The sequence below is a fragment of the Coregonus clupeaformis genome, chromosome 21 (genome assembly GCF_020615455.1).
Source record: "Coregonus clupeaformis isolate EN_2021a chromosome 21, ASM2061545v1, whole genome shotgun sequence".
Lineage (NCBI taxonomy): Eukaryota > Metazoa > Chordata > Actinopteri > Salmoniformes > Salmonidae > Coregonus > Coregonus clupeaformis.
Window position 1 is genome coordinate 56,594,919 of NC_059212.1, and position 26,003 is coordinate 56,620,921.

The following is a 26,003-nucleotide window of genomic DNA, read 5'->3' on the forward strand; positions in this document are numbered from 1 at the left end:
TCCTGTGAGTGACAGTGAAGGCTCCTGCTCCAGTGTGATGGGACCGGCAGTCCTGTGAGTGACAGTGAAGGCTCCTGCTCCAGTGTGATGGGACCGCCAGTCCTGTGAGTGACAGTGAAGGCTCCTGCTCCAGTGTGATGGGACCGCCAGTCCTGTGAGTGACAGTGAAGGCTCCTGCTCCAGTGTGATGGGACCGCCAGTCCTGTGAGTGACAGTGAAGGCTCCTGCTCCAGTGTGATGGGACCGCCAGTCCTGTGAGTGACAGTGAAGGCTCCTGCTCCAGTGTGATGGGACCGCCAGTCCTGTGAGTGACAGTGAAGGCTCCTGCTCCAGTGTGATGGGACCGCCAGTCCTGTGAGTGACAGTGAAGGCTCCAGTTCCAGTGTGATGGGACCGCCAGTCCTGTGAGTGACAGTGAAGGCTCCTGCTCCAGTGTGATGGGACCGCCAGTCCTGTGAGTGACAGTGAAGGCTCCAGTTCCAGTGTGATGGGACCGCCAGTCCTGTGAGTGACAGTGAAGGCTCCTGCTCCAGTGTGATGCGACCGCCAGTCCTGTGAGTGACAGTGAAGGCTCCTGCTCCAGTGTGATGCGACCGCCAGTCCTGTGAGTGACAGTGAAGGCTCCTGCTCCAGTGTGATGGGACCGCCAGTCCTGTGAGTGACAGTGAAGGCTCCTGCTCCAGTGTGATGGGACCGCCAGTCCTGTGAGTGACAGTGAAGGCTCCTGCTCCAGTGTGATGGGACCGCCAGTCCTGTGAGTGACAGTGAAGGCTCCTGCTCCAGTGTGATGGGACCGCCAGTCCTGTGAGTGACAGTGAAGGCTCCTGCTCCAGTGTGATGGGACCGGCAGTCCTGTGAGTGACAGTGAAGGCTCCTGCTCCAGTGTGATGGGACCGCCAGTCCTGTGAGTGACAGTGAAGGCTCCTGCTCCAGTGTGATGGGACCGCCAGTCCTGTGAGTGACAGTGAAGGCTCCTGCTCCAGTGTGATGGGACCGCCAGTCCTGTGAGTGACAGTGAAGGCTCCTGCTCCAGTGTGATGGGACCGCCAGTCCTGTGAGTATGAGTGACAGTGAAGGCTCCTGCTCCAACCTGCAGACAATGGTCCATGCGGCTGGGGATATTGGAGAGAGGAGACCCAGCCTGCAGATGCCTCTTTAGTTGTGCAGGACTGCAGTGGACCACTGGCTGACCAGACCTATTCAGAGTGTACCTGCTAGACTGCATGGTGAGGGGTGAGGATTCACACAGCTTCCGCTGTGGTTGTAGTGGAAGTGTTGATGTATTCCAGTAGAGGCAGTACAGCTGGGCAAACACTGACCTAAATGCCCTAATGTACACACAGAGGGTGACTCCCACACTCCCAGTCAGCTCAGTCACCACGGCCCCACTGACCAATCACAGCCCATGCACGGCATCACCATGGTCACGCCATGGACATGCCCACATCTGCTCCTGTTACAGGTTAGTCTAAAAGCACTGAGTATTCAATTCAAGAGTAAACTTTACCATATGAAATCGGTAACCAGGTCAGGCTACCAGGTAATAGGGCTTACATCATAGTGGCCAAAACCCTAATGTTTTTCAGCTGACCAACCTCTCTCTCGCTGTGTCTCTCCAGTGAGGTGATGCAGGCCCTGCAGTCGGAGGTGTCCCAGCTGAGGAGAGACCTGGAGGTAGGTCTGGTCCAGCTGCCTCACCTCTCCCAGAGGATGGACTACTTGACCTCCAGATACAGACAGGACAGACAGGACAAGATGCTCAAGACCAGGCCCAGGACATCCCACAGTCCCACAGGGAGCAGACAGTCTGACCAACACCAACTCCAAGAAAGAAGACTGGATCTCCTCAGACACGGACCACAGCAAGAGCAAAGGTACTCTACACGACTGTCCACCATTATGCCTTCAAAACCAATTTGTTGATGCCTGCATGTGCCAATGTGTAATTTAGTAGCATTTCAGTTAGCATGTAATTGAGATATTGCTTATATTAGCATATAATGTTAGTCATTGTAAATGTAATCTAAACTAAAGTTTTGCGTTATTGGTCAGATGCTCAATTAAGTTCTTGGTCCATACATGTTACGAGAAGAGATGAAGAGACGATAGAATGAGGTGCTCCACCCTCTCTCTCTTTGTAAGTTATGGGCAAGTGTATGGGCCAAATGTCCCCTCCCCTTCTGAAATTCGAAAGATGCTAACAGCTCCGAAATCATGATTTGTCCAAATAACCAGTGACGACAAACCCAAGCACCGGAACTATTGCTGCTCATTATCAATCGATGACAGTAATATAAAAACGGATCTATGGTACCATTTATGTTTACGTAGTCTGCCCACCAGAGATTATTGTAAATGTAATGTTGTGTTTAATTGTCAATTTCATTGTGTACGAAGTTACAATTCCCTGGCCTGTGTATGGGCCTTTTTTCCAGGTATAGACAGTGTGGAGTCAGACCGCTCTGGGAACATGCTGCCATTCTACAGTACACCACTAGGTGGCAGGAGAGGGAGTAGCAAGCCCTACTCCTGCTCGGACAGACCAGGGAAAACCCAGAGCAAAAAACACTCCAATACAGGTTGGTAGTCCTGGTATTGACTTTCTCCTAATGGGTGTAAAATACAGGGAACTGTTGGAAAAACAAGAGTGATTTTTACATCCTTTGTGGCTCAGTTGGTAGAGCATGGGGCTTGCGATGCCAGGGTTGTGGGTTCAATTCCCACTGGGGACCAGTATGAGAATGTATGCCCTCACTACTGTAAATTGCTCTGGATAAGAGCATCTGCTAAATGACTAAAACGTAAATATGTTTATCAAAGGATAAAATCAGTTGTTTAGTCAGATTTTGGCCCTTCAGCTTGCAGAATTTGCCTTAAAGTTGTCTTTGGTGGTCCTTAAGGTAGTTGTGTGTGTTTCTCCATCCCTCTTAGCATCAGAGGAGAACTGTTCTCTGGAGACTCCAGTCCTCTGGCCCTCCAGTCCTCCGGCCCTCCGGTCCTCCGGCACTCCGGCACTCATACAAGAACCCCAGATCTCCAGGGAAGGACCAGCAACCAGCCCACTCCTGTCCATGTGACACTGTCATGACTGGGTCTCATCATGACTACTTTATTCGTTTCATTATCACGTCACAATTTAAAGCTGCACTATGCAGAAATCGCTCCACCATTTCCTTGTTGCTAAAATTCTAATACTTTGCTTAATTTCAGTATACTTAGTACTTCGTCTTTTCAGCTGTTTGAAGCTGGTGTACAAAACCGAAAATAAAAGACACAAAAACAAAACTTAAGAACGGGAAGCATAGAAATAGCGCACATAGAATATATCTACCGCTTCTTAGACTTGCTTTCATTGGGAATGACATATCTATAACACACATTTCTATGTGAATTTGGTCGGGTTCCATGTTGCAGCTGTAACAGATTCATTGGGGATGTGATGTTGATGCTGTCTTGTTTCCGTTCTGACTTTCGTCATTGTAGCAGCACCAGGTGTAGAATGTCTACTCTAAGGGCAGGTATCCTGTCTCCTCTCAGCCTCTACAGAAGCCATCATCGGCTCCTCCTGTAGATTACCCGCTGGGTAAGATATGGTTTCAGCTTTTAATACCATCGTCTATTTGCCTTATTTGAATCCATATTTATCCTCCATATTGCGTGAACCTTAATCAGCAAAGACCAAACAGAAGAACAGCTTAGATGCAACCTACCCAGGGACTATTCTACTGATGCTCTCTCTCAATTCAATTCAATTTCAATTTAAGGGCTTTATTGGCATGGGAAACGTGTGTTAACATTGCCAAAGCAAGTGAAGTAGATAGTAAACAAAACTCTCTCTCTCTCTCTCTCTCTCTCTCTCTCTCTCTCTCTCGCTCTCTTCCGTGGTCTCACAGTTTCTGTCTCACACCACGGGAGGAGCTCCACCCAGTCAGACTCAGCTCTACTGTCCAGCGGTAACTTCCCCCCCCAGCTCTCCCCCCCCCAGGACCGGAGGCAGAGCAAGCAGGCACAGGGCCAACAAGGTGAGGCTGCCACATGGAGATAGGAGAACATTCTTTCAACATCAATCGGTGCCAATCATGTTTTACCTGGTATTTACTGAGGTATTATGAGGTAACAAGGGGTTCTGTAAACACGTACGAATTTAACACAGCTCATACCCGTACTGTAATGGTTATGTCAATGAATTATACAAAGAATTGTAATCCTAAAGGAACCAAATAACTATTTGTAGGTTATTGTCATGTCATTATCGTTTTCTATGCCTTTTGTATGTAAATAAAACCTAAGTAGGATACTGTGAGATAGAAGTGTAACATCAACAGGACATTGGGCAGGGCTATCGAGGCAGACCACAGTATGAAGAGGACTACTGAAAGATGGCCAAAAGCCTGTCAGCTGACCTGGCCGAGGCTGAGCTGTACAGGAAGTAATACGGCCTTCACCCACTGACGGGAAGGAACAACACTGGCTGGTAATAACACCCCGACTGACACACCTGAGATACTGCTGCTACTATAGGGCTGCAACAGGATCAGCTAACCAGTAAATTTAGGAGGGATATTTGGTACATTTGTTAATACTATAATACTAGCTCTAATACAGCTAGCCATGGACTGGAGCTAAGGCAACTTCCAACCCAAAGCTAACCCTCATTACACCATCAGTTTACAATTTGAAAAACGTTGAATGTATTTTAGTGAGGAAAACATGCTTTCCCAATGTTAAAGTTTTTAGAAAATTGTTGTATTTGAGAAATTTCACAGAATCTGATCATTTATTTTGAATTCAATTTTTAGTAACCATTTGGTGCCATTAGTTATTTTGTAAATGTCATATGTTTTAAAAGAGGGGGCACCAGCGCTGCTCACACAGGAGTCTACCCTAACTATATAACTATGTAACCGTTGGCTTGGTAACAACAACTACCTCAGTACTACTACTATTACTACCACTATCATTCAGCCACCTCAACCTATGGCCGCAGAACATCCCTATCACATTGTTCTAGTGCTACCCAGCCAACTGTCCGTCCACCATTCCCCAACACAGAAGGACCGAGATTATGTTGATTAAAAACTAAGCCAGATTTGGAATATGACATTACAGAAAAGCCCCTTCACTTCTTTATGAGAATGGATATCGACTTTTGTTCTCTTAGCTAGAATTTGTTCACCTGACACCCTCCTGCCCAGTCCCTTCGTCCTGTGGATACCGCAGACAAAACCGTCGCTTATTGAGTTTCTATCAGACATCTTTGTGTTCCACTCGCTGTGTCCCAGCCTGGTGCCAAGTTGTGTGTTTTGTTGTAGAATATTCTGTTTCCCTGTTGTTCTCTTATGGGTGTCTGAGGAGAAGTATCCAGGCAACATGCCTAACCGTCCCGTCCAAAAAATGTTTTGATACAGGGGATTTCCCTAAACCTAACTCACATACACACACATTGGCCTACACACATAAACACACACCCCTTCTCTTAGATATGATCTTAAACAACACAAAGCAGTTCCTTTTCCTGGGGGCTTGGGATCCTTTCATGCCCTGTGGTCATTTTATGTATCTCTCATTAGTAGGTAAGGAGGTCAGTTAGGGTGGGTTAGGATTGCTGTTCATGTGTAAACCACAAATGTAAATTTGACAGAGAAGTAATTTATTTGACCCTACTGTAAAGTAGATAATGTTAGTATGATAAAAACAAAACAAAAAACTGTTAGATTCAACTCACATCCACCAAACACACACATCAAAAATACTGTATGGCAGGTCAAAACCAGTGGTGGCCAGATCAGCTCCGGGTCAACCCCTGATCCATAAAACGTCACTTTCACAGCTATCACACTGATACTGTCCATGTGTCCTCCCAGAGGTGTGAAACTGCCCTGTGGCCTTGAGGTGTCTGTTAATGCCTTGATTTCGCTAGTTGGATGTCCTCCAGCGAAGCCACCTACTGTATCTACCATTCTGCTCCCTCTCTGGGCTGTGTACTGGCACCTCTGGGGGGGTGGACCATGGTCCACCGTGACATCCACATAAAGGAGCGGAAACTAGTGCAAGTGGAAATCTAAGTGCTGTACCCCCACAGTGTTAAACCTGATCCCTACACAATCAAACACACACACGTACAACTTTAAGGACATATTGTGCAGCCACATTCAAACCTGAACTAAGAGGACGGACCACCAACTTCTTCAGTCCCCTGCCACCGGTCAGTACTTGGTGTTTGTGTATGTCTTGTCATAGCAGTAGTGCTAACACACAATAGCACACTTTACACATTTTACACTTTACACGTGACAGTCACACCTGACAATAATCCGCCAAACTGCATGTGAATGAACCCCCATGGATGAGTGCTTCAACTCCTTTCTGCCTTGAATAAGTCCTTTAGGAAGTTTTTCTAGATAAGCCGTTTTGTTGAACTCTCAATGGGCAAAGGGAGATATAACTTATAGTAGCCATAACACCAATACAATGGGGCTGGAGATAGCCCAGTGGTTAAGGGTGTTGGGCCAGTTACCGCAAGGTTGTTGTTTTGAATCCCCAAGTCGACTAGGTGAAACATTTGTTGATGTACCCTTGAGCAAGGCACTTAACTCTAATTGCTCCTGAAAGTCTCTCTGGATAAGTGCGTATGACATATGTACTGATAGCGTATGGTGGCATTCCCCAACTGGTGAAACACCAGTGAAATTATTTGGCCTCCCACGTTTTCTGAACAAAAATATTTCTAATTTTCTATTTTTATTATTTTTATTGTTGGACAAAAAAGACTGTAAAAACACCAGCAAATCAGCTCCAAGTGATAGAAATTTTGGAAATCTGTTCCAATGTATTCCCATGCATAATAGAGAGATACAGTGGGGAGAACAAGTATTTGATACACTGCCGATTTTGCAGGTTTTCCTACTTACAAAGCATTGTAGAGGTCTGTAATTTTTATCATAGGTACACTTCAACTGTGAGAGACGGAATCTAAAACAAAAATCCAGAAAATCACATTGTATGATTTTTAAGTAATTCATTTGCATTTTATTGCATGACATAAGTATTTGATACATCAGAAAAGCAGATCTTAATATTTGGTACAGAAACCTTTGTTTGCAATTACAGAGATCATACGTTTCCTGTAGGTCCTGACCAGGTTTGCACACACTGCAGCAGGGATTTTGGCCCACTCCTCCATACAGACCTTCTCCAGATCCTTCAGGTTTCGGGGCTGTCGCTGGGCAATACGGACTTTCAGCTCCCTCCAAAGATTTTCTATTAGGTTCAGGTCTGGAGATCAAATACTTATGTCATGCAATAAAATGCAAATTAATTACTTAAAAATCATACAATGTGATTTTCTGGATTTTTGTTTTAGATTCCGTAAGTAGGAAAACCTGCAAAATCGTCAGTGTATCAAATACTTGTTCTCCCCACTGTATATGTGGTCGTATACAAATGTAAGCAAGGTTTAAAATGATGATGTTTTAGTCAAATATTAAATCTGTTTGGGCTTCTTGCTGTCAATTTCCAGTCTACAAATGATTTTTTATTATGTTCCGGACCCCTGAACATCCACTCAAGAAAATATCAGCCCGTTACTGAATGTAGTTGATGATCCCTGGCATATGGTATCCCTCATATTTTTTATTTATATGTATTGTGATCATGTCTCTGTCTGATAACCTCCCATTCTGAGGCATACATCTAATGACCCTTATCTTACCCTGGTGTTAATCTATACTCTATCTATTAATATAATAACCTATCTGAAAGATAGGTTATTATATAACATACATTTGTTTTCTTCTTTTGTTGGCCGATTTGAGTGAGGTGGAATTACATGCAGGATCTCTGTGGTCTGCAATTTGTCCAATACACACAGGTTCGCAGGTTGGTTCCTGGAACTTCACAGTCCAGGTCAACTTCACGGTTGGTTCCTGGAAAACACTGGTTCCTGACAATAAAAAAAACATCAAGAACCAGGAACTTAATGCTCTCGCCTTGAATAGTGGACAATAGTATTAGTTTGGCTGAAACAAGGAAGGACATTTTCTGTCCTGTTTCCCCTATTTATAAAACTATCTATATGACCTCAACTTTCCATCACCAAGCCTTGGGATTAATCTGTCATTTATAGCTAGAGCTACAACTAGGGAAAGAAAGAATGTAAATGAAGCATCAAATATCAGTTGTGTGCCATGGACAGGGGTACAGGTCTCCCCTAAAGGGACAATTCTAATCTTGATGGAATCACCGATAAGGCTGTAATAAATCATAACAATAGAAATATGACAATTAGATCAAGTTTCAGATCTATCGCTGTAAAGTTTAATTTGCTCAGATTTCTCTCTTTGTCCTCAGCACACAAAAAGCCTTATTCACGCGTGATCCTTTGGGATTTTATATGTACACACCCACACCTGTACATGCTTAGAATTAGTAGGGACTAGTCAATGGTTCATATTTGCACCTTCAATTAGTTAAGGGGTTCTTGGAGAAACATTTAATGGTTCGACGTAGCAAAGGGTTCCTGGAGGAACCCTGGAGTGGAAGCGTGGCTTAGTAGGAGTGTGGCTTTAATAAGATAGATGTTTTGTTTGGCCACCCGTTAGAGTAAATGTCATTCCTGTTCATATGTTCTGTTGTATTGTCATCACATGTTAAGGTTGAACACTGACAGTTTTGTAGCTTTAATGATGCTAACAGAGGTGTATGAGGTCCTCAAATCTGAAAGTTGGAGTAGTTACCACTTTATTACTATAGATAATCAGCAATGTGAATATTATTAATATTATATTCAAAAATGTAATATGTAAAGATATTCAAGGACGTTTTTTTAACGGGTGGCCAACAATATCTATCTGAAAGCCACGCTTCCAATAAGTTTGAACCTTTACACAGGGGTTCCTCGAATAGACCCTTTTCAGAACGGTTCCTCAAGGAACCTTTTTGAACTAGAAAGGTTCCACTGGTGTGGCAACCCAAAAGTTTCTTCCAGACGCCTTGTAGGATCTGACTCAGATAGCCAAGCATGACAGAGATAGTCACTGGGGAACAGGGAGTGTTCAGTTCAAGCTCTACCATTGAATTACATGTAAAAAAAAAAAAAAAAAAAAGAGGCATCTCACATGTAAAGAGGTGTCTGTGTCTTTCACATGTATATAGTTGTCTTTGTCAGTACCAAACAATTAACCTGCACTGTATGACTTGGAACAACTGGTAGTATTCACGTTTCTTCACATCTAAATAGAGAAGCTTGTGAGGTTAATAACTTCCTTTATGACCAGACCAGTCATTGGCCCTTTGTATTCGATTTGAATGAATAGGGTAGGATAATAGGATAGGATGAACATTAATGTCACCTAGGGGGAAATAGTTTTGGACACTGGTACTGGTGTGGACTGTGGTGAGTAACAAAGTTAGCCTACTGGGTCAGATAATGGGTGATACTGAGGCCTGTGACCAATCAAATCAAGTGGCATATAGGCTAAATAACTAATTAAATGTTGGTGTTGTTCCCAACATATTCCTAGCCTGGTTCCAGATCTGTTTGTGTTCTTGTCAACTCCAAATATTTGGCGCCTCGGCTTACACCCTGACCACATACTATACATTAACAACATGTATTGTCATGACTATTTATATAGATTGGGTCCTACTTTGACATATTTAAGGGAAAGTGACAAATTGATCTGACAAATTGATCTGTCAAATGAGCTGTCAGTTCCATTTCATTCAAGAGACAGTGTTTTAGGGGAAAACCCTCTGGCCAGTGGCTGTCCATCCATGAGAGGTGCCTTCCACAAAACTCTCAATACAGAAAGAAATAGGTCATGAAACACTGTATTGGACAAAGTGAACAGGAAGTCATGTCTTGTGGCTATGTTTTTGTGTCTTGCCACAACAATAACAGCGCTATAGGTGACCACCTTAGGATATATGCTTCTCTCCGTTTCAAAGGGTATGAAGGCCTACATTTGAGAGATAATTATAGGAATTCCCAACATTCCTGTCAAATGATTTGAAGAACTGTTTATCTTAAGTAAGCAACTGAGTAGCTGGCCTCCACCCATCTGGTGAAACAAATAAATCATAGCCCTTATAATGGCCTGGTATAGGCTAAACTAAAGCCTAGTGTCTTGCTTTTACTGTAGAGTTATTTTGAGCTATTAGCTTGCTTGTAGGCTAGATTGGGCTGTAGCTAGCATACCATTCTCAAGTAATACTCACAGGAGGTGTAGAATAACACGTAGCAACACAGTATAACTGGCACGAATCTCTGGTTTATTGTACACCCTTGGTTGTACACTCTTAGAAAAACAAGGTGCTATTTAGAACCTAAAAGGGTTCTTTGGCTGTCTCCATAGGAAAACCCTTAGAAGAACCCTTTTTGGTTCCAGGTAGAACCCTTTTGGTTCCAGGTAGACCCTTTTGGGTTCCACGTGGAACACTTTTGGGGGTTTCATGTAGAACCCTTTCCACAGAGGGTTCTATATGGAACCCAAAAGAGTTTTACCTCAACCAAAAAGGTGTTCTACCTAGAACCAAAAAGCGTTATCCTATGGGGACAGCCGAATAACCCTTTTGGAACCTTTTTTTCTAAGAGTGTAGAGGCAGGTGCTGTAGATCCAGCACAACAGGACATTATCCACCGTAATGCAGAGCCATGCAAGCATCATGTTACCATTATACAACCAGATATTCAACTCATCAACACACAGCATGCAGTACACAGATAGCACACATGAACACACCTGTCATATGACTGTAACACTATAGCTAAACCATTATACATACATTTACTTTACTGCCGTTGTTGACTAATGACAGTAGCCTTTTAATGGGGCACCATGGACACAGTGTAACAGTACACCTGTCTCCATCTAGTACTACAGTTGAGTAGGCTATCCTTCCTCCTCCTTCTCTGATAGGCCTGCTGGCACCCCGCCAGGGGGAGTGCTCACGCAACTGGGCTCTTTGGTATTCGCTGAAACGATAAAAGACTTGTAGTTTCACCCCCCCAAAAAAAAATAAAAAAACGAAAAACGTCAAAGTTAAGCCCCTGACACTACCCTGCAGTCATAATCAGAAATAACATTAGCCTACTATACATCTTTAGCCTCAAGGCAGAGGCTTTTCAGGAAGAATGGGAGCAACTGATTTTAAAGTGTTACAGCTTTTGCTTTTAATCAGTTTATCTGAGGTAAGAACAGATCTTTACTAATTAGACCTACAAATAATGTGTTGCTTAAACAATCTTAGTGTTGATTATTGCGGTTGTACATTATATTGTTATTCTGCTGTGTCATTGTAACCATCTGAAAACATGCACATTGTATGATTATAGAAATGCATAGAGAGACAGAGAGAGACGTTTGAGTAATAAGAACGAGGGTTCTTTTGAGTAACACTGCTTTCAGCGAGTGCCCGACCTTGGCTCAATGGACAAATTCATTCAGAGAGGAGAAGAAAACCTTGAGCTCACTGACCTGTCCTGAAATCTGTGTTGCGTGAAGAAAAAAATGTGCTGCCTCTCGGCCTCTCATGCAGGGAGAATATTATATATATATATATATATATATATACCATTTCAACGGTAGCAGTGGTAAATATTATTATTTACCACTGCTACCGTTGAAATGGCTTCTGTTAGCGTTTTTTTCAAAAACAGCTTTTTTGATTATCCAACTAACTATTGACGTTTGTGTTTGGTTTTCAGATATGTGGAGCGCAAAAAGGTAACTAAAACAACCCTTTATTAACTTTTTAAAATGAACTTTCCCACAGAATTGTTTGTGAGACGCACAAAATAACATTCTCTTTGATTTCACTGTTATTACACCATTATAAACTACATGCAAATAATAAGCCTAAAATTGATTTAATGATTTCTGTTCTTTCACAACTTTGCAGACATAACATTATCCGTGTTCCAAGTGACCACAAAAAGTATGACAGTGCAATGGAGTCGTTACTCTGGCGCCAGCTCCTACAAAATCACTGCCACACCAAAAAACTCTCCTCAACCGTCCGCCTTCGCCCAGTTCAGCGGGAAATCCGTCATTGGCTCCGTTAACTCTCTCTCCGCCAATACAGTGTACACTATGCGGGTCGATGCCATGGACAAAGCGGGCAACGTCCTGAGCAGTGCAGAGTTGGAGGGGAGCTCAGGTATGCATGCATAATGGCCATGTGTGTGCGTAATGGACATATTATGAAGTATGTATAACGCATTGCAGGCCTACTATTCTCTCAATGCTTTGAATACGGTATTTTAATAAGACGATGATGATGATGATCATGGTGATGATTATGATGATTATGATGATGATAATTATGATGATGATGATAGTTATGATGATCATGATGATGGTGATGATCATGATGATCAATCAATCAATCAAATGTATTTATAAAGCCCTTTTTACATCAGCAGATGTCACAAAGTGCCATACAGAAACCCAGCCTAAAACCCCAAACAGCAAGCAATGCAGATGTAGAAGCACGGTGGCTAGGAAAAACTCCCTAGAAAGGCAGAAACCTAGGAAGAAACCTCAGGCTCTGAGAGGTGACCAGTCCTCTTCTGGCTGTGCAGGGTGGAGATTATAACAGTACATGGCCATTAAGGCCAGATTTTTCTCCAAGATGTTCAAACGTTCATAAATGACCAGCAGGGTCAAACAATAATCACAGTGGTTGTAGAGGTTGCAACAGGTCAGTACATCAGGAGTAAATGTCACTTGGCTTTTCATAGCCGGGCATTTAGAGGTTGAAATAGCAGGTGCGGTAGAGAGAGAGAGAGTTGAAAACAGCAGGTACAGTGGGGGGGAAAAGTATTTAGTCAGCCACCAATTGTGCAAGTTCTCCCACTTAAAAAGATGAGAGAGGCCTGTAATTTTCATCATAGGTACATGTCATCTATGACAGACAAATGGAGAAAAAATTCACATTCACATTGTAGGATTTTTAATGAATTTATTTGCAAATTATGGTGGAAAATAAGTATTTGGTCAATAAAAAAAGTTTCTCAATTCTTTGTTATATACCCTTTGTTGGCAATGACACAGGTCAAACGTTTTCTGTAAGTCTTCACAAGGTTTTCACACACTGTTGCTGGTATTTTGGCCCATTCCTCCATGCAGATCTCCTCTAGAGCAGTGATGTTTTGGGGCTGTCGCTGGGCAACACAGACTTTCAACTCCCCTCCAAAGATTTTCTATGGGGTTGAGATCTGGAGACTGGCTAGGCCACTCCAGGACCTTGAAATGCTTCTTACGAAGCCACTCCTTCGTTGCCCGGGCGGTGTGTTTGGGATCATTGTCATGCTGAAAGACCCAGCCACGTTTCATCTTCAATGCCCTTGCTGATGGAAGGAGGTTTTCACTCAAAATCTCACGATACATGGCCCCATTCATTCTTTCCTTTACACGAATCAGTTGTCCTGGTCCCTTTGCAGAAAAACAGCCCCAAAGCATGATGTTTCCACCCCCATGCTTCACAGTAGGTATGGTGTTCTTTGGATGCAACTCAGCATTCTTTGTCCTCCAAACACGACGAGTTGAGTTTTTACCAAAAAGTTATATTTTGGTTTCATCTGACCGTATGACATTCTCCCAATCCTCTTCTGGATCATCCAAATGCACTCTAGCAAACTTCAGACGGGCCTGGACATGTACTGGCTTAAGCAGGGGGACACGTCTGGCACTGCAGGATTTGAGTCCCTGGCGGCGTAGTGTGTTACTGATGGTAGGCTTTGTTACTTTGGTCCCAGCTCTCTGCAGGTCAGTCACTAGGTCCCCCCGTGTGGTTCTGGGATTTTTGCTCACTGTTCTTGTGATCATTTTGACCCCACGGGGTGAGATCTTGCGTGGAGCCCCAGATCGAGGGAGATTATCAGTGGTCTTGCATGTCTTCCATTTCCTAATAATTGCTCCCACAGTTGATTTCTTCAAACCAAGCTGCTTACCTATTGCAGATTCAGTCTTCCCAGCCTGGTGCAGGTCTACAATTTTGTTTCTGGTGTCCTTTGACAGCTCTTTGGTCTTGGCCATAGTGGAGTTTGGAGTGGAGGACAGAGGAGCCTCTTAAAGAAGAAGTTACAGGTCTGTGAGAGCCAGAAATCTTGCTTGTTTGTAGGTGACCAAATACTTATTTTCCACCATAATTTGCAAATAAATTCATTAAAAATCCTACAATGTGATTTTCTGGAATTTTTTTTCTCAATTTGTCTGTCATAGTTGATGTGTACCTATGATGAAAATTACAGGCCTCTCTCATCTTTTTAAGTGGGAGAACTTGAACAATTGGTGGCTGACTAAATACTTTTCCCCCCACTCTATGAGACAAGGTAGCACGTCCAGTGAATAGGTCAGAGTTCCATAGCCGCAGGCAGAAGAGTTGAAACTGGAGCAGCAGCACGACCAGGTGGACTGGGGACAGCAAGGAGTCATCAGGCCAGGTAGTCCTGAGGCATGGTCCTAGGGCTCAGGTGCTCCGGGAGGGGAGAGAGAGAGAGAGAGAGAGAGAGAATTAGAGGGAGCATACTTAAATTCACACAGGACACTGGATAAGACAGGAGAATAACACCAGATATAACAGACTGACCCTAGCCCCCCGGCACATAGACTATTGCAGCATAGATACTGGAGGCTGAGATGATGATGATGGTAATTAGGATGATGATGATGTCTGTATCCCTGTGTGTGTATGATGCTCTGTTCTGCTCTGCTCTGACCACCAGCCCCCGAGGTACCTACCATTGAGCAGGCCTACTCCAAGCAGAGCGACAGCATCACTGTGCAGTTCAGTGAGGTGATGGGGGCGAGTGGCTACATCCTGCGAGCCGAGTCTGAGGTGGGAGACTTCTTCTCAGAGACCATGGTGACCAGCTCCCCCGGCACCGTGCTGCAGCTGCAGCCATACACTGACTACACCCTCAGCGTCATGTCTGTCAACAGTGCGGGACGCAGCCAGCCCTCATTACCCGTCCAGATCAGAACAGGTGGATGGTTTAGATACATACACCTGTTCACATACACCTGTTTAGATACATACACCTGTCCAGGTTTATACACCCGTTCACATACACCTGTTTAGAGACATACACCTGTCCAGGTTTATACACCTGTTCACATACACCTGTTTAGAGACATACACCTGTCCAGGTTTATACACCTGTTCACATACACCTGTTTAGAGACATACACCTGTCCAGGTTTATACACCTGTTCACATACACCTGTTTAGAGACATACACCTGTCCAGGTTTATACACCTGTTCACATACACCTGTTTAGAGACATACACCTGTCCAGGTTTATACACCTGTTCACATACACCTGTTTAGATACATACACCTGTTCACATACACCTGTTTAGATACATACACCTGTCCAGGTTTATACACCTGTTCACATACACCTGTTCAGATTAACAAAAAAAAAAAGTACGTTTGTTACAATAATTAGAAAGTAAAAGGACAATTATCCCGCAACTTTCAATCACTCTTCAACTGAAATTAAAAGTTGTTTACTTAAGACCGTAATGACTGTATCATGACTGAAACGCTACCTCTCCATACTGTCTGAAAGACAAAGGGCTGCTATCTCCTACCTAGAGTCATAATGGAGTGCAGTTTCACAGCTCTATTGTCATAGTGGGTGCCTGGGGTGGAAACTGTATCTCCCCATTTAAGCCTTAAAACATATCAGAATTTGAAAAGGGAAACCATGAGAACTAGGTTCTCCTCTCCCCAAGGAGAACTGGACGTATCATAAGGACAGGAAAAATGATTATGTTTCACTAGCAAACAAAAAAGAAGACTCTCTGTTTGGCTAGGTTTGTTTCCTTACAGGATAGTATTCTCTCTCTCTCTCTCTCTCTCTCTCTCTCTCTCTCTCTCTCTCTCTCTCTCTCTCTGCCTCTCTCTCTCTGCCTCTCTCTCTCTGCCTCTCTCTCTGCCTCCTTTCATCACATCCATCTATTAGTTTATTAATCTACCTTTTATCTCCCTTACCCCTCTTCAGTGGTGATGGCCCCACAGCTCAACTCCACCTCTCCCAGTAATGACACCATCCTGGTGACCTGGTCTCCGGTCGACCACGCCGTCCTCTACACCCTCTGCATCATCAGGGAGGGCTCCAACTCTCGCCTCAAACTCAACACCAGCGACCCCTTCATGACCTTTGATGACCTGGAGCCTGGCACCATCTACTGCATCAAGGGCACAGCCTGGGACCTGGACGGTCGCCCCGGAGACGACCTCACCGTGTGTCAGATCACCCGTAAGCATAGCAACTGGGTGTTTGGTTAATAATATTAACTTAATATACTGTAGCTTGTATTAAAACCTCTCAGGAGAAGTTTCAACATCTCCCGAGAGAGAGAGAGACCTGGCAAGATGCCAGAAAGGGAAAAGTTATTTATGCTTTGTGTGTAGAGACGCAGTACTGAACAATAGACATAATGTAACACATAATCAGCATATAAAATCAGTCCTTCAAATTGTCAAAACCTGGAAGAGTCACTTGGTGTGAGGAGTCTGCTATGGTGCTGGTGCAATTTTCCGTCATAGCCTGTCCACTAGTGGTAGGCACAGTTCATTAGAACCCAGGTATGACTGTAAATGCCATCTAGATGAGTGTGTCTATGTGAATATGTTCATATCAGTAAATGTATTTTTTGTGTCGTTCTTTGAATAACTGTATGTGTCTCTCTGTGTCCCCACTAGGTCCTCTCAGCCCTGAGGCCATCCAGCTGTTCTTCACCCAGAGCAGGTCTGTGGGGTTGGCAGTCTCCTGGCAGATGGTGCGTGGGGCAGACGTCTACTTGGCCAGGACTTCTACTGGTCAGAACTGCTCTGCCTCAAAGATGTTCTGTACCATCATCCCGCTGAGCTGCGGTCAGAACCACAGTGTGACTGTTACTGCCGAGAACAGCGCTGGACCCAGCAACCCCTCTGACCCTGAGGAATTCATCACATGTATGTTTACCCCCTGACCCCTGACCCTTGACCTCTTACCTCTAGCTCTGACCCCTAACACCAAAATCCTAGCGATAAATCAAATAAAAGTTTATTGGTCGAGTATACAGATTTGCAGATGTTATCACAGGTGCAGCAAAATACTTGTGATGCTAGCTCCAAATGTGCAGTAATACCTAACAATAAAAATAATACACTCATAATCCAGAAAAATAAAGAAAATGGTTATATAGGATGAGCCATAACAAGAATACAGTATCACCATATAAAGTGGGTGAAACAGTATGAAAACGTTATTAAAGTGACCAGTGTTCAATGACTCTATGTACATAGGGTAGCAGTCTCTAAGGTGCTGGGTAGAGTACCGGGTGGTAGCCGGCTAGAACAGTGACTAAGGTTCAGGGCAGGGTACTGGGCGGAGGCCGGCTAGTGGTGACTAAGGTTCAGGGCAGGGTACTGGGCGGAGGCCGGCTAGTGGTGACTAAGGTTCAGGGTAGGGTACAGGGCGGAGGCAGGCTAGTGGTGACTAAGGTTCAGGGTAGGGTACAGGGCGGAGGCCGGCTAGTGGTGACTAAGGTTCAGGGTAGGGTACAGGGCGGAGGCAGGCTAGTGGTGACTAAGGTTCAGGGCAGGGTACTGGGCGGAGGCCGGCTAGTGGTGACTAAGGTTCAGGGTAGGGTACAGGGCGGAGGCCGGCTAGAACAGTGACTAAGGTTCAGGGCAGGGTACAGGGCGGAGGCAGGCTAGTGGTGACTAAGGTTCAGGGTAGGGTACAGGGCGGAGGCAGGCTAGTGGTGACTAAGGTTCAGGGCAGGGTACAGGGCGGAGGCCGGCTAGTGGTGACTAAGGTTCAGGGCAGGGTACAGGGCGGAGGCCGGCTAGTGGTGACTAAGGTTCAGGGCAGGGTACAGGGCGGAGGCAGGCTAGTGGTGACTAAGGTTCAGGGCAGGGTACAGGGCGGAGGCCGGCTAGTGGTGACTAAGGTTCAGGGCAGGGTACAGGGCGGAGGCCGGCTAGTGGTGACTAAGGTTCAGGGCAGGGTACTGGGCGGAGGCCGGCTAGTGGTGACTAAGGTTCAGGGCAGGGTACAGGGCGGAGGCAGGCTAGTGGTGACTAAGGTTCAGGGCAGGGTACAGGGCGGAGGCCGGCTAGAACAGTGACTAAGGTTCAGGGCAAGGTACAGGGCGGAGGCCGGCTAGTGGTGACTATTTAACAGTCTGATTGCCTGGAGTTAGAAGCTGTTTCTCAGTCTCTCGTTCCCAGCTTTGATGCACCTGTACTGTCTTGGCTGTGGCTCAGGTGGCTGAGGTCCTTGATGATCTTCCTGTGACACAGGGTGCTGTAGATGTCCTTGTGGGCAGGCAGATACAGTGTATTGGCATGTACTTGCAACACTACACTGTAGCCCTACTAACACAAGTCTTTCCAGTGTTATTACAATGGTATGAGGTCAATGTAAGATGACCTTCAGAGGTGAACTCTGTATAATTCCCCAATGTTATTACTACGATTATAAGGTAATGTAATTTTATGCTAATATCTCTTGTCTCTCTCTGTCATCAATGTGCAATAGTAATGTATTTTATTACTATGGTATAAGGTCTATATAATATAGAGTCATGTCTGGAATTATATGTATATCGCTCTTGTGTCTCTCTGTCAGTCCCGTGCCCTCTGGAGCGTATCTGGGTAGAGGAGCGCCAGGCGGGCAGCTGCTGGATAACGTGGACTGAGATGCCCCTGGTGGAGAACTACATTGCCTTTATCAAGAGAGACGATGGGTCTGAAGAGCGTTGTAACACAACTGACACCACCTGTCACTTCCACTGCATGTGTGGCTACACCTACCTCATCACCATGTTCAGCTACAACCTGGCTGGCTCCAGTCCACAGGGAGAAGTGTTCAACTATACGACCGGTAAGAGTTATAATACTGTCCACACACACACACACACACACGCACGCACGCACGCACGCACGCACAAACACACAGACACACAGACACACAGACACACACACACACACACACACACACACAGACACACACACATACACACACACAGACACACACACACACTAGACACACACACACACACACACACGCACGCACGCACAAACACACAGACACACAGACACACACACACACACACACACACACACAGACACACACACATACACACACACAGACACACACAGACACACACACACATAGACACACACACACACATACACACACACACACACACACACACACACACATACACACACAGACACACATACACACACAGACACACACAGACACACACACACATACACACACACATAGACATACACACACACACACACACATAGACACACACACACACACAGCTTTGTCAAGTCACTCATCTCTCTTTTCTTCCTCCCCAGTTCCCTGTTGCCCAGAGGATATTACCATAGCACTGGTTTCCACGGAGACCCTGGAGATCATGTGGTTGTCGGTGCGGGGGGCGGAGCTATACGAGACGACGGCGGAGGAGATTGATGATGTCATCCACTGTAAGGACACAGCGCCTGTGTGTGCTCTGTCCGACCTGCGCTGTAACACACAGTACAGTGTGGTGGTGACACCATGCAGCGAGATACGAGGCTGCAACCGCACCTGCAAACCTCACACACATGAGACAGGTAAAACACACATCAATACAATAGGAACAAACATAGACATAGAAAACATTTTATTTTAAGAATGAGATCAGCTCTTCTTCAACTTTACTGTCTTTATTCTATACGGCATCTCACTTTACCATTACAAGACCAGTGGAGACTGCTGAGGGGTGGACGGCTCATAATAATGTCTGAAACGGAGCAAATGGAATGGTATCAAACACATGGAAACCATGGAAACCATGTATTTGATGTGTTTGATACCATTCCACTTTTTCTGCTCCAGCCATTACCACATTACCATTACCACCTGTTCTCCCCAATTAAGGTGCAACCAAACTCCTGTGTACAATACAAGGATAAGCTTTAGCCAATCAACTAATTAGCCAATCACCCAATTAACCTATCAACAAATTAACCAATCAACCAATTAACAAATCAACCAGTCCATTAACCTCTCGTCTCTCCTCTAGCTCCCTGTTCTCCAGAGATCCTGAGTGTGTCTCAGAACAACTCATCCTCGAGTGTCAGTGTCCTGTATACTGCCCCTAACACCCCCAACACCACCTACACTGTCACAGCCGTGAGCCACACAGACACACTCACCTGTCAATCACGCTCCACCTCTTGCCAGCTCACACAGCTGCCCTGCGGAGTCACCTATGATGTCACAGCGTACGCCAGGACAGCAGTGGGGACAAGCCTGCCCAGCTATAGCGTGCCCCTGGAAACAGGTGCGGGAAACCCTGTATGACAGAGTGAATGTGTATGTTAGGGCAAATCTAAAATGACATCCTGTTTGGTCATAAGTAGTGCAATATGGGGAATAGGATGTTATTTGAACCATAGATATACAGACCATTGATATATAGACCATAGATATACAGACCATAGATTATACAGACCATAGATATACATACCATAGATATATAGACCATAGATATACAGACCATAGATATGCAGACCATAGATTATACAGACCATAGATTATACAGACCATAGATATACAGACCATAGATATACAGACCATAGATATACAGACCATAGATTATACAGACCATAGATATACATACCATAGATATATAGACCATAGATATACAGACCATTGCTATATAGACCATAGATATACAGACCATAGATTATACAGACCATAGATATACAGACAATATATATACAGATAACTCTCGGGCTGTCTCATATGACACTGTATTCCCTATGCAGTGCACTAGTTTTAACCAGATACCTAAGCCTCTGTTCTGTTCTGTTCCCTCGCCAGGTCCCTGCTGCCCCCCCACCCTGACAGTAGACCAGGTGACCCAGGCCATGACCAACGTCACCTGGTCCCCCGCTACAGGGGCGCGCTCCTATGTCACAGCGCTGACTTCATCGCGGGGACACGCCAAGTGCCACACCATGGACACACACTGCCTGATGGGATGCATCACCTGCGGTACCAACTACAGCGTGAGCATGGAGGCCATCAGCAGGACAGGCCACAAGGCAGAATGCAACTATCATGGCTTCTCATCCAGTTAGTACGCATAGGCTACACACACACACACACACACACACACACACACACACACACACACACACACACACACACACACACACACACACACACACACACACACAAACACACAGAGACACACACAAACACACAGAGACACACACAAACACACAGAGACACACACAGACACACAGACACACAGACACACACAGACACACAGACACACAGACACACACACACAAACACACACACAGACAAACACACACACATACACAGACACACACACACACACAGACAGACACACACACACAGACACACACACACACACACACTGACACAAACACACAAACACACACAGACACACACACACACAGACACACAGACACAAAGACACACACAGACACTCAGACACACACACACACACAGACACACCCACACACACGCACACACACACACACACACACACACACACACACACACACACAAACACACCCACACACACATACATGCATGAACACACGCAACATTCTTGTTCACTCAACAAACTGCAAAAAAATTACCAACAAACACCAATATTTTCCCCCAATTTGCATCCTGTCCATTCAAGACCACGTCATATAAATCTTCAATCTTTGCTCCCAGGCGCCTGTTGTCCATCGAGTGTCAAACTCTACCAGATGGCCAACAACTCTCTGAGGGCATACTGGCGCTCCTCGGGCCCCCAGAACCACACGGTGGACCTGATTGGGACAGGCACCAATCACACCTGCGTCCCCTCGCCCCTCAGCAGCTCCTGTGAAGTGACGAATGTCATATGTGGGGACATCTACACCATGGTGGTGGCACCTGTCAATCAGGACGGGAGCAAAGTCACATTCTGTCCCCGCAGGATCTACTCTGGTGAGTGAGTGTGTGTAGTTAGTTAGTTAGTTAGTAGTTAGTAGTTAGTTAGTTAATTGTTATTTAGTTAGTTAGTAGTTAGTTAGTTAGTTAGTAAGTTAGTAGCTAGTAATTAGTTAGCTAGTTAGTAGTTAGTAGTTAGTAGTTAGTTAGTTAGTTAGTTAGTTAGTTAGTTAGTTAGTTTGTTAGTTAGTTAGTTAGTTAGTTAGTAGTTAGTAGTTAGTAGTTAGTTAGTAGTTAGTAGTTAGTTAGTAGCTAGTAGTTAGTTAGTTTGTTAGTCAGTCGTTATTTAGATGGTTAGTAGTTTGTTAGTGGTTAGCTTGTAGTTAGTTATTTAGTTAGTAGTTAGTAGTTAGTTAGTGGTTAGTTCGTTTGTAGTTCATAGCTAGTTAGTTGGTTAGTTAGTTGGTTAATTAGTTAGTTAGTTAGTTAGTAGTTGGTTAGTTGATTAGTTGTTAGTTAGGTGATTAGTTGATTAGTTATTTACTTTGTTTGTTTGTTTGTTCGTTCGTTAGTAGTTTGTTAGTTAGTTAGTTAGTTAGTTAGTTAGTTAGTTAGTTAGTTAGTTAGTTAGTTAGTTAGTTAGTTAGTTAGTTAGTAGTTGGTTAGTTGATTAGTTGGTTAGTTAGGTGGTTAGTTGATTAGTTATTTACTTAATTACTTAGCAGATAAATAGATTATGTGGTAGATCAAACTGGGAATGTCTACAGTGAGTTTGTGTCTAATGGCATTGTTCTCATTCTCTTACAGTGTCCTGCTCCGGAAGCAATGTAGGAATGGGTAAGTGTCCGGCGTCCACTAGTAAACTTCACCGGGAAACTCAGCTAGCATACTTTACTGACATTGTATATCCTACCCAATACACTCTAAAAAGAATAGGTTCCTGGAAGCTCTTTTAGGGGTTCTTCAAATTGAAACTGTGGCGGAACCTCTATAAGTTCTTCAAAGAACCCCCTTTAATTGTTCCTCAAATAACCTTTTGGGGTTCATCTCCAATGTTCATCTACATGTGATCTGCATAACATTATGCGACAAACCAAAACCAATTGTACATACCTTTATGTGCGTCCTCGTCTGTATACCTGCAGACACACACTAATTAGCGGGCCGTTCAGTCATCTGCGCCCAATGCAGCTATAGCCCTCAACATATTCTTACCTCTTTGTTGATTGACATCCATTGAATTGTGTCCATTTCTGTTTTACACAGAATTTTTAAAGGGAGTAAATGCCAAACAACACAGCCATTTGCACAAATATGAAAAGATAGATGGTATCATCATATGGTCCTCTGTAGCTCAGCTGGTAGAGCACGGTGCTTGTAACGCAAAGGTAGTGGGTTCGATCCCCGGGACCACCCATACACAAAAAAAATTATGCACGCATGACTGTAAGTCGCTTTGGATAAAAGCGTCTGCTTAATGGCATATTATTATTATAAAACAATATCAATTTAGATCATTCAAGGGAGAAACCTTACCTTAAATTAAGGGGATCTTAAAAATGTTCAGTTATGTGCTTGCACCTGCTGTTTTCTCAAATTCAAATCCACATTTTTCAGTTGGGCAGTTAGGTTCCTGCAAGAACCCCCAAGAACTAAGGAGGTTCCTCGATGAATCCCACCTCCTATGGGGTTCTTGGAAGTACCTTTTGGGGGCATTTTTCAGTGCCAAGAACCCAAAGGTAGAACACCTAATTTGTAGAGTGCATGTTGAACTTTATCTTTCTCTTCTTTCTAGTGATCTATCGGGGAAAGAGAAGTGTCGATTAGAGGTGAGTTAAAATTGTGTATAACAAAATCATCAACATCGCTGTAAAAAAAAACATGAACTGAACATAAACTGTGTAAACTTTTGAAACGTTCATTGTGTCATACTTTATACAGCATCATCTACTACATCAAATTATGAAAGAAGCAGAAGAAAGGTGCTTACACAAGACCTGTCCTTTGTGTTACCGCACGTCATAAAGAGTATCGCGTAACTTCATAAGCATCCATAAATTGCATCAGTCTATATGAGGTTGGCAACAACAATAACAGAGGCAGATAGTCTAGCGGTTAGAGCGTTGGGCTAGTAACCGAAAGGTTGTAAGTTCGAATCCCTGAGCTGACAAGGTGAAAAATCTGTCGATGTGCCCTTGAGCAAGGCACTTAACCTTACTTGCTCCAGGGTTGCCGTTGATAATGGTTGGTCATGACCCCACTATCCGAGGGAGAGTTGGGATAATCATAAAAACACTTTTCCAATTCAGAAATGCGTCTTAATACACACTGAAATTAGGACAAATATAAGCACACACCAAATTAATTATTTTATAAGACCAGACCTCTTTGTATAGAAAGGTCAATGTCCCAGTGGAACAACAGACTGAGAGGACAGGTCAGACAGGCATTCTTAGAAGAGGTGAGACAGTATTCTTAGAGGTGAGACAGTATTCTTAGAAGAGGTGATACAGTATTCTTAGAGGTGAGACAGTATTCTTAGAGGTGAGAGTATTCTTAGAGGTGAGACAGTATTCTTAGAAGAGGTGAGACAGTATTCTTAGAAGAGGTGATACAGTATTCTTAGAGGTGAGACAGTATTCTTAGAAGAGGTGAGACAGTATTCCTAAAAGAGGTGAGACAGTATTCTTAGAAGAGGTGATACAGTATTCTTAGAAGAGGTGATACAGTATTCTTAGAAGAGATGATACAGTATTCTTAGAAGAGGTGAGACAGTATTCTTAGAAGAGGTGAGACAGTATTCTTAGAGGTGAGACAGTATTCTTAGAAGAGGTGATACAGTATTCTTAGAAGAGGTGATACAGTATTCTTAGAAGAGGTGAGACAGTATTCTTAGAAGAGGTGATGCAGTATTCTTAGAAGAGGTGATGCAGTATTCTTAGAAGAGGTGATGCAGTATTCTTAGAAGAGGTGATGCAGTATTCTTAGAAGAGGTGATACAGTATTCTTAGAGGTGAGACGGGTACTGTACTCTTGGGACAGACAGGTGAATGACATGTTTACTGTAGGGAATCCTGTGATGTACTGTAGATCTGTCCATTAAACATGGAGAGAAGGAAGGAGGAGAAAGGAAGGAGTGTCATAGATAATAGAGATATGAGAGAGATGTCAGAGAGGTGTAGCTAAAAATGCTTGAATAACGCAGTCAGAGGTCTGCGACCTGGATGGAAAACGTGTTGGAAACGTGAGGAACCGGACCGAGGGCCTCTTGCATTAAAGAGCGACTGAACCGAACAACCAACTTCTCTGGTTGAAAACGGCCTATGTGGCATCGATATGAGTCGGAAACATTTATTCTAGTGTCAAAATTGACTACAAAGTGTAAATAGGATAATTCTGGTCATAAAGTCAGTATTCCAAAACAGATTTTTGTGAGATTTGTGTAACTGAAGATGTCACAACTTACATGAGGGTTAGGTTTTGATTTCAATCCTGCCCACACTGCCTGGCACAATCTAATCAAGGCTGGCAGTAATCAAATCATCCACATCTGTTTAGATAGTGGTAATGAAAAACTTAGAAGAAGAACAGGGAAAACAGGAAGAAACCTTGACAGCAGAGTGACTGACATTCCGTACAGACAAGAGGCTTGAACAACAGCAGCACATAAACACCAACTCTAATGTTCTACATCTGTCCCTCTGCTCTGGGTCTTGTATTGCAGGTAATCCCCTGGAAAGACACGAAATTGCATCCACTAATATCAACGTCTGTCACGTCTGTCAAGAAATCAGCTGAAATGTCACTCTTTTTATTCAGTACCTCTCCTTTGATTCTAACTTCATCTATCTATGCTTTTTGGGATCAACATGTGTCCTAATGTCAAACCATCATTAAGTTAATTATTAAAGGTGTGTTATCTTCAGTGTATACCTGAAAAAGACTTGATGCCATTTTATATGACTGTAAAGAGACATGCAAGCTTGTGAATTATACATTCTAATCTCTACAATCAAAACGACTCATTAAATGTGT

General features: G+C 44.0%; 1 protein-coding gene across 1 annotated transcript; it reads left to right on the forward strand.

Annotated features, from left to right (window-relative positions):
• Nucleotides 1–1,331: 1,331 nt before the first annotated feature.
• On the forward strand, nt 1,332–25,987 carry LOC121534472 (fibronectin type III domain-containing protein 7-like). Its single transcript, XM_045206060.1, has 17 exons — nt 1,332–1,462; nt 1,620–1,874; nt 2,932–3,073; nt 3,538–3,583; nt 3,894–4,022; nt 11,902–12,159; nt 14,729–14,989; nt 16,014–16,271; nt 16,718–16,969; nt 18,633–18,887; nt 19,379–19,636; nt 20,089–20,349; nt 20,892–21,146; nt 21,768–22,025; nt 22,776–22,805; nt 23,764–23,797; nt 25,693–25,987. Exons 1-16 carry the CDS (start codon nt 1,332–1,334, stop codon nt 23,793–23,795), a joined length of 3,081 nt encoding a protein of 1,026 aa, XP_045061995.1. The 3' UTR covers nt 23,796–23,797; nt 25,693–25,987.
• The last annotated feature ends 16 nt before the right edge of the window (nt 25,988–26,003 follow it).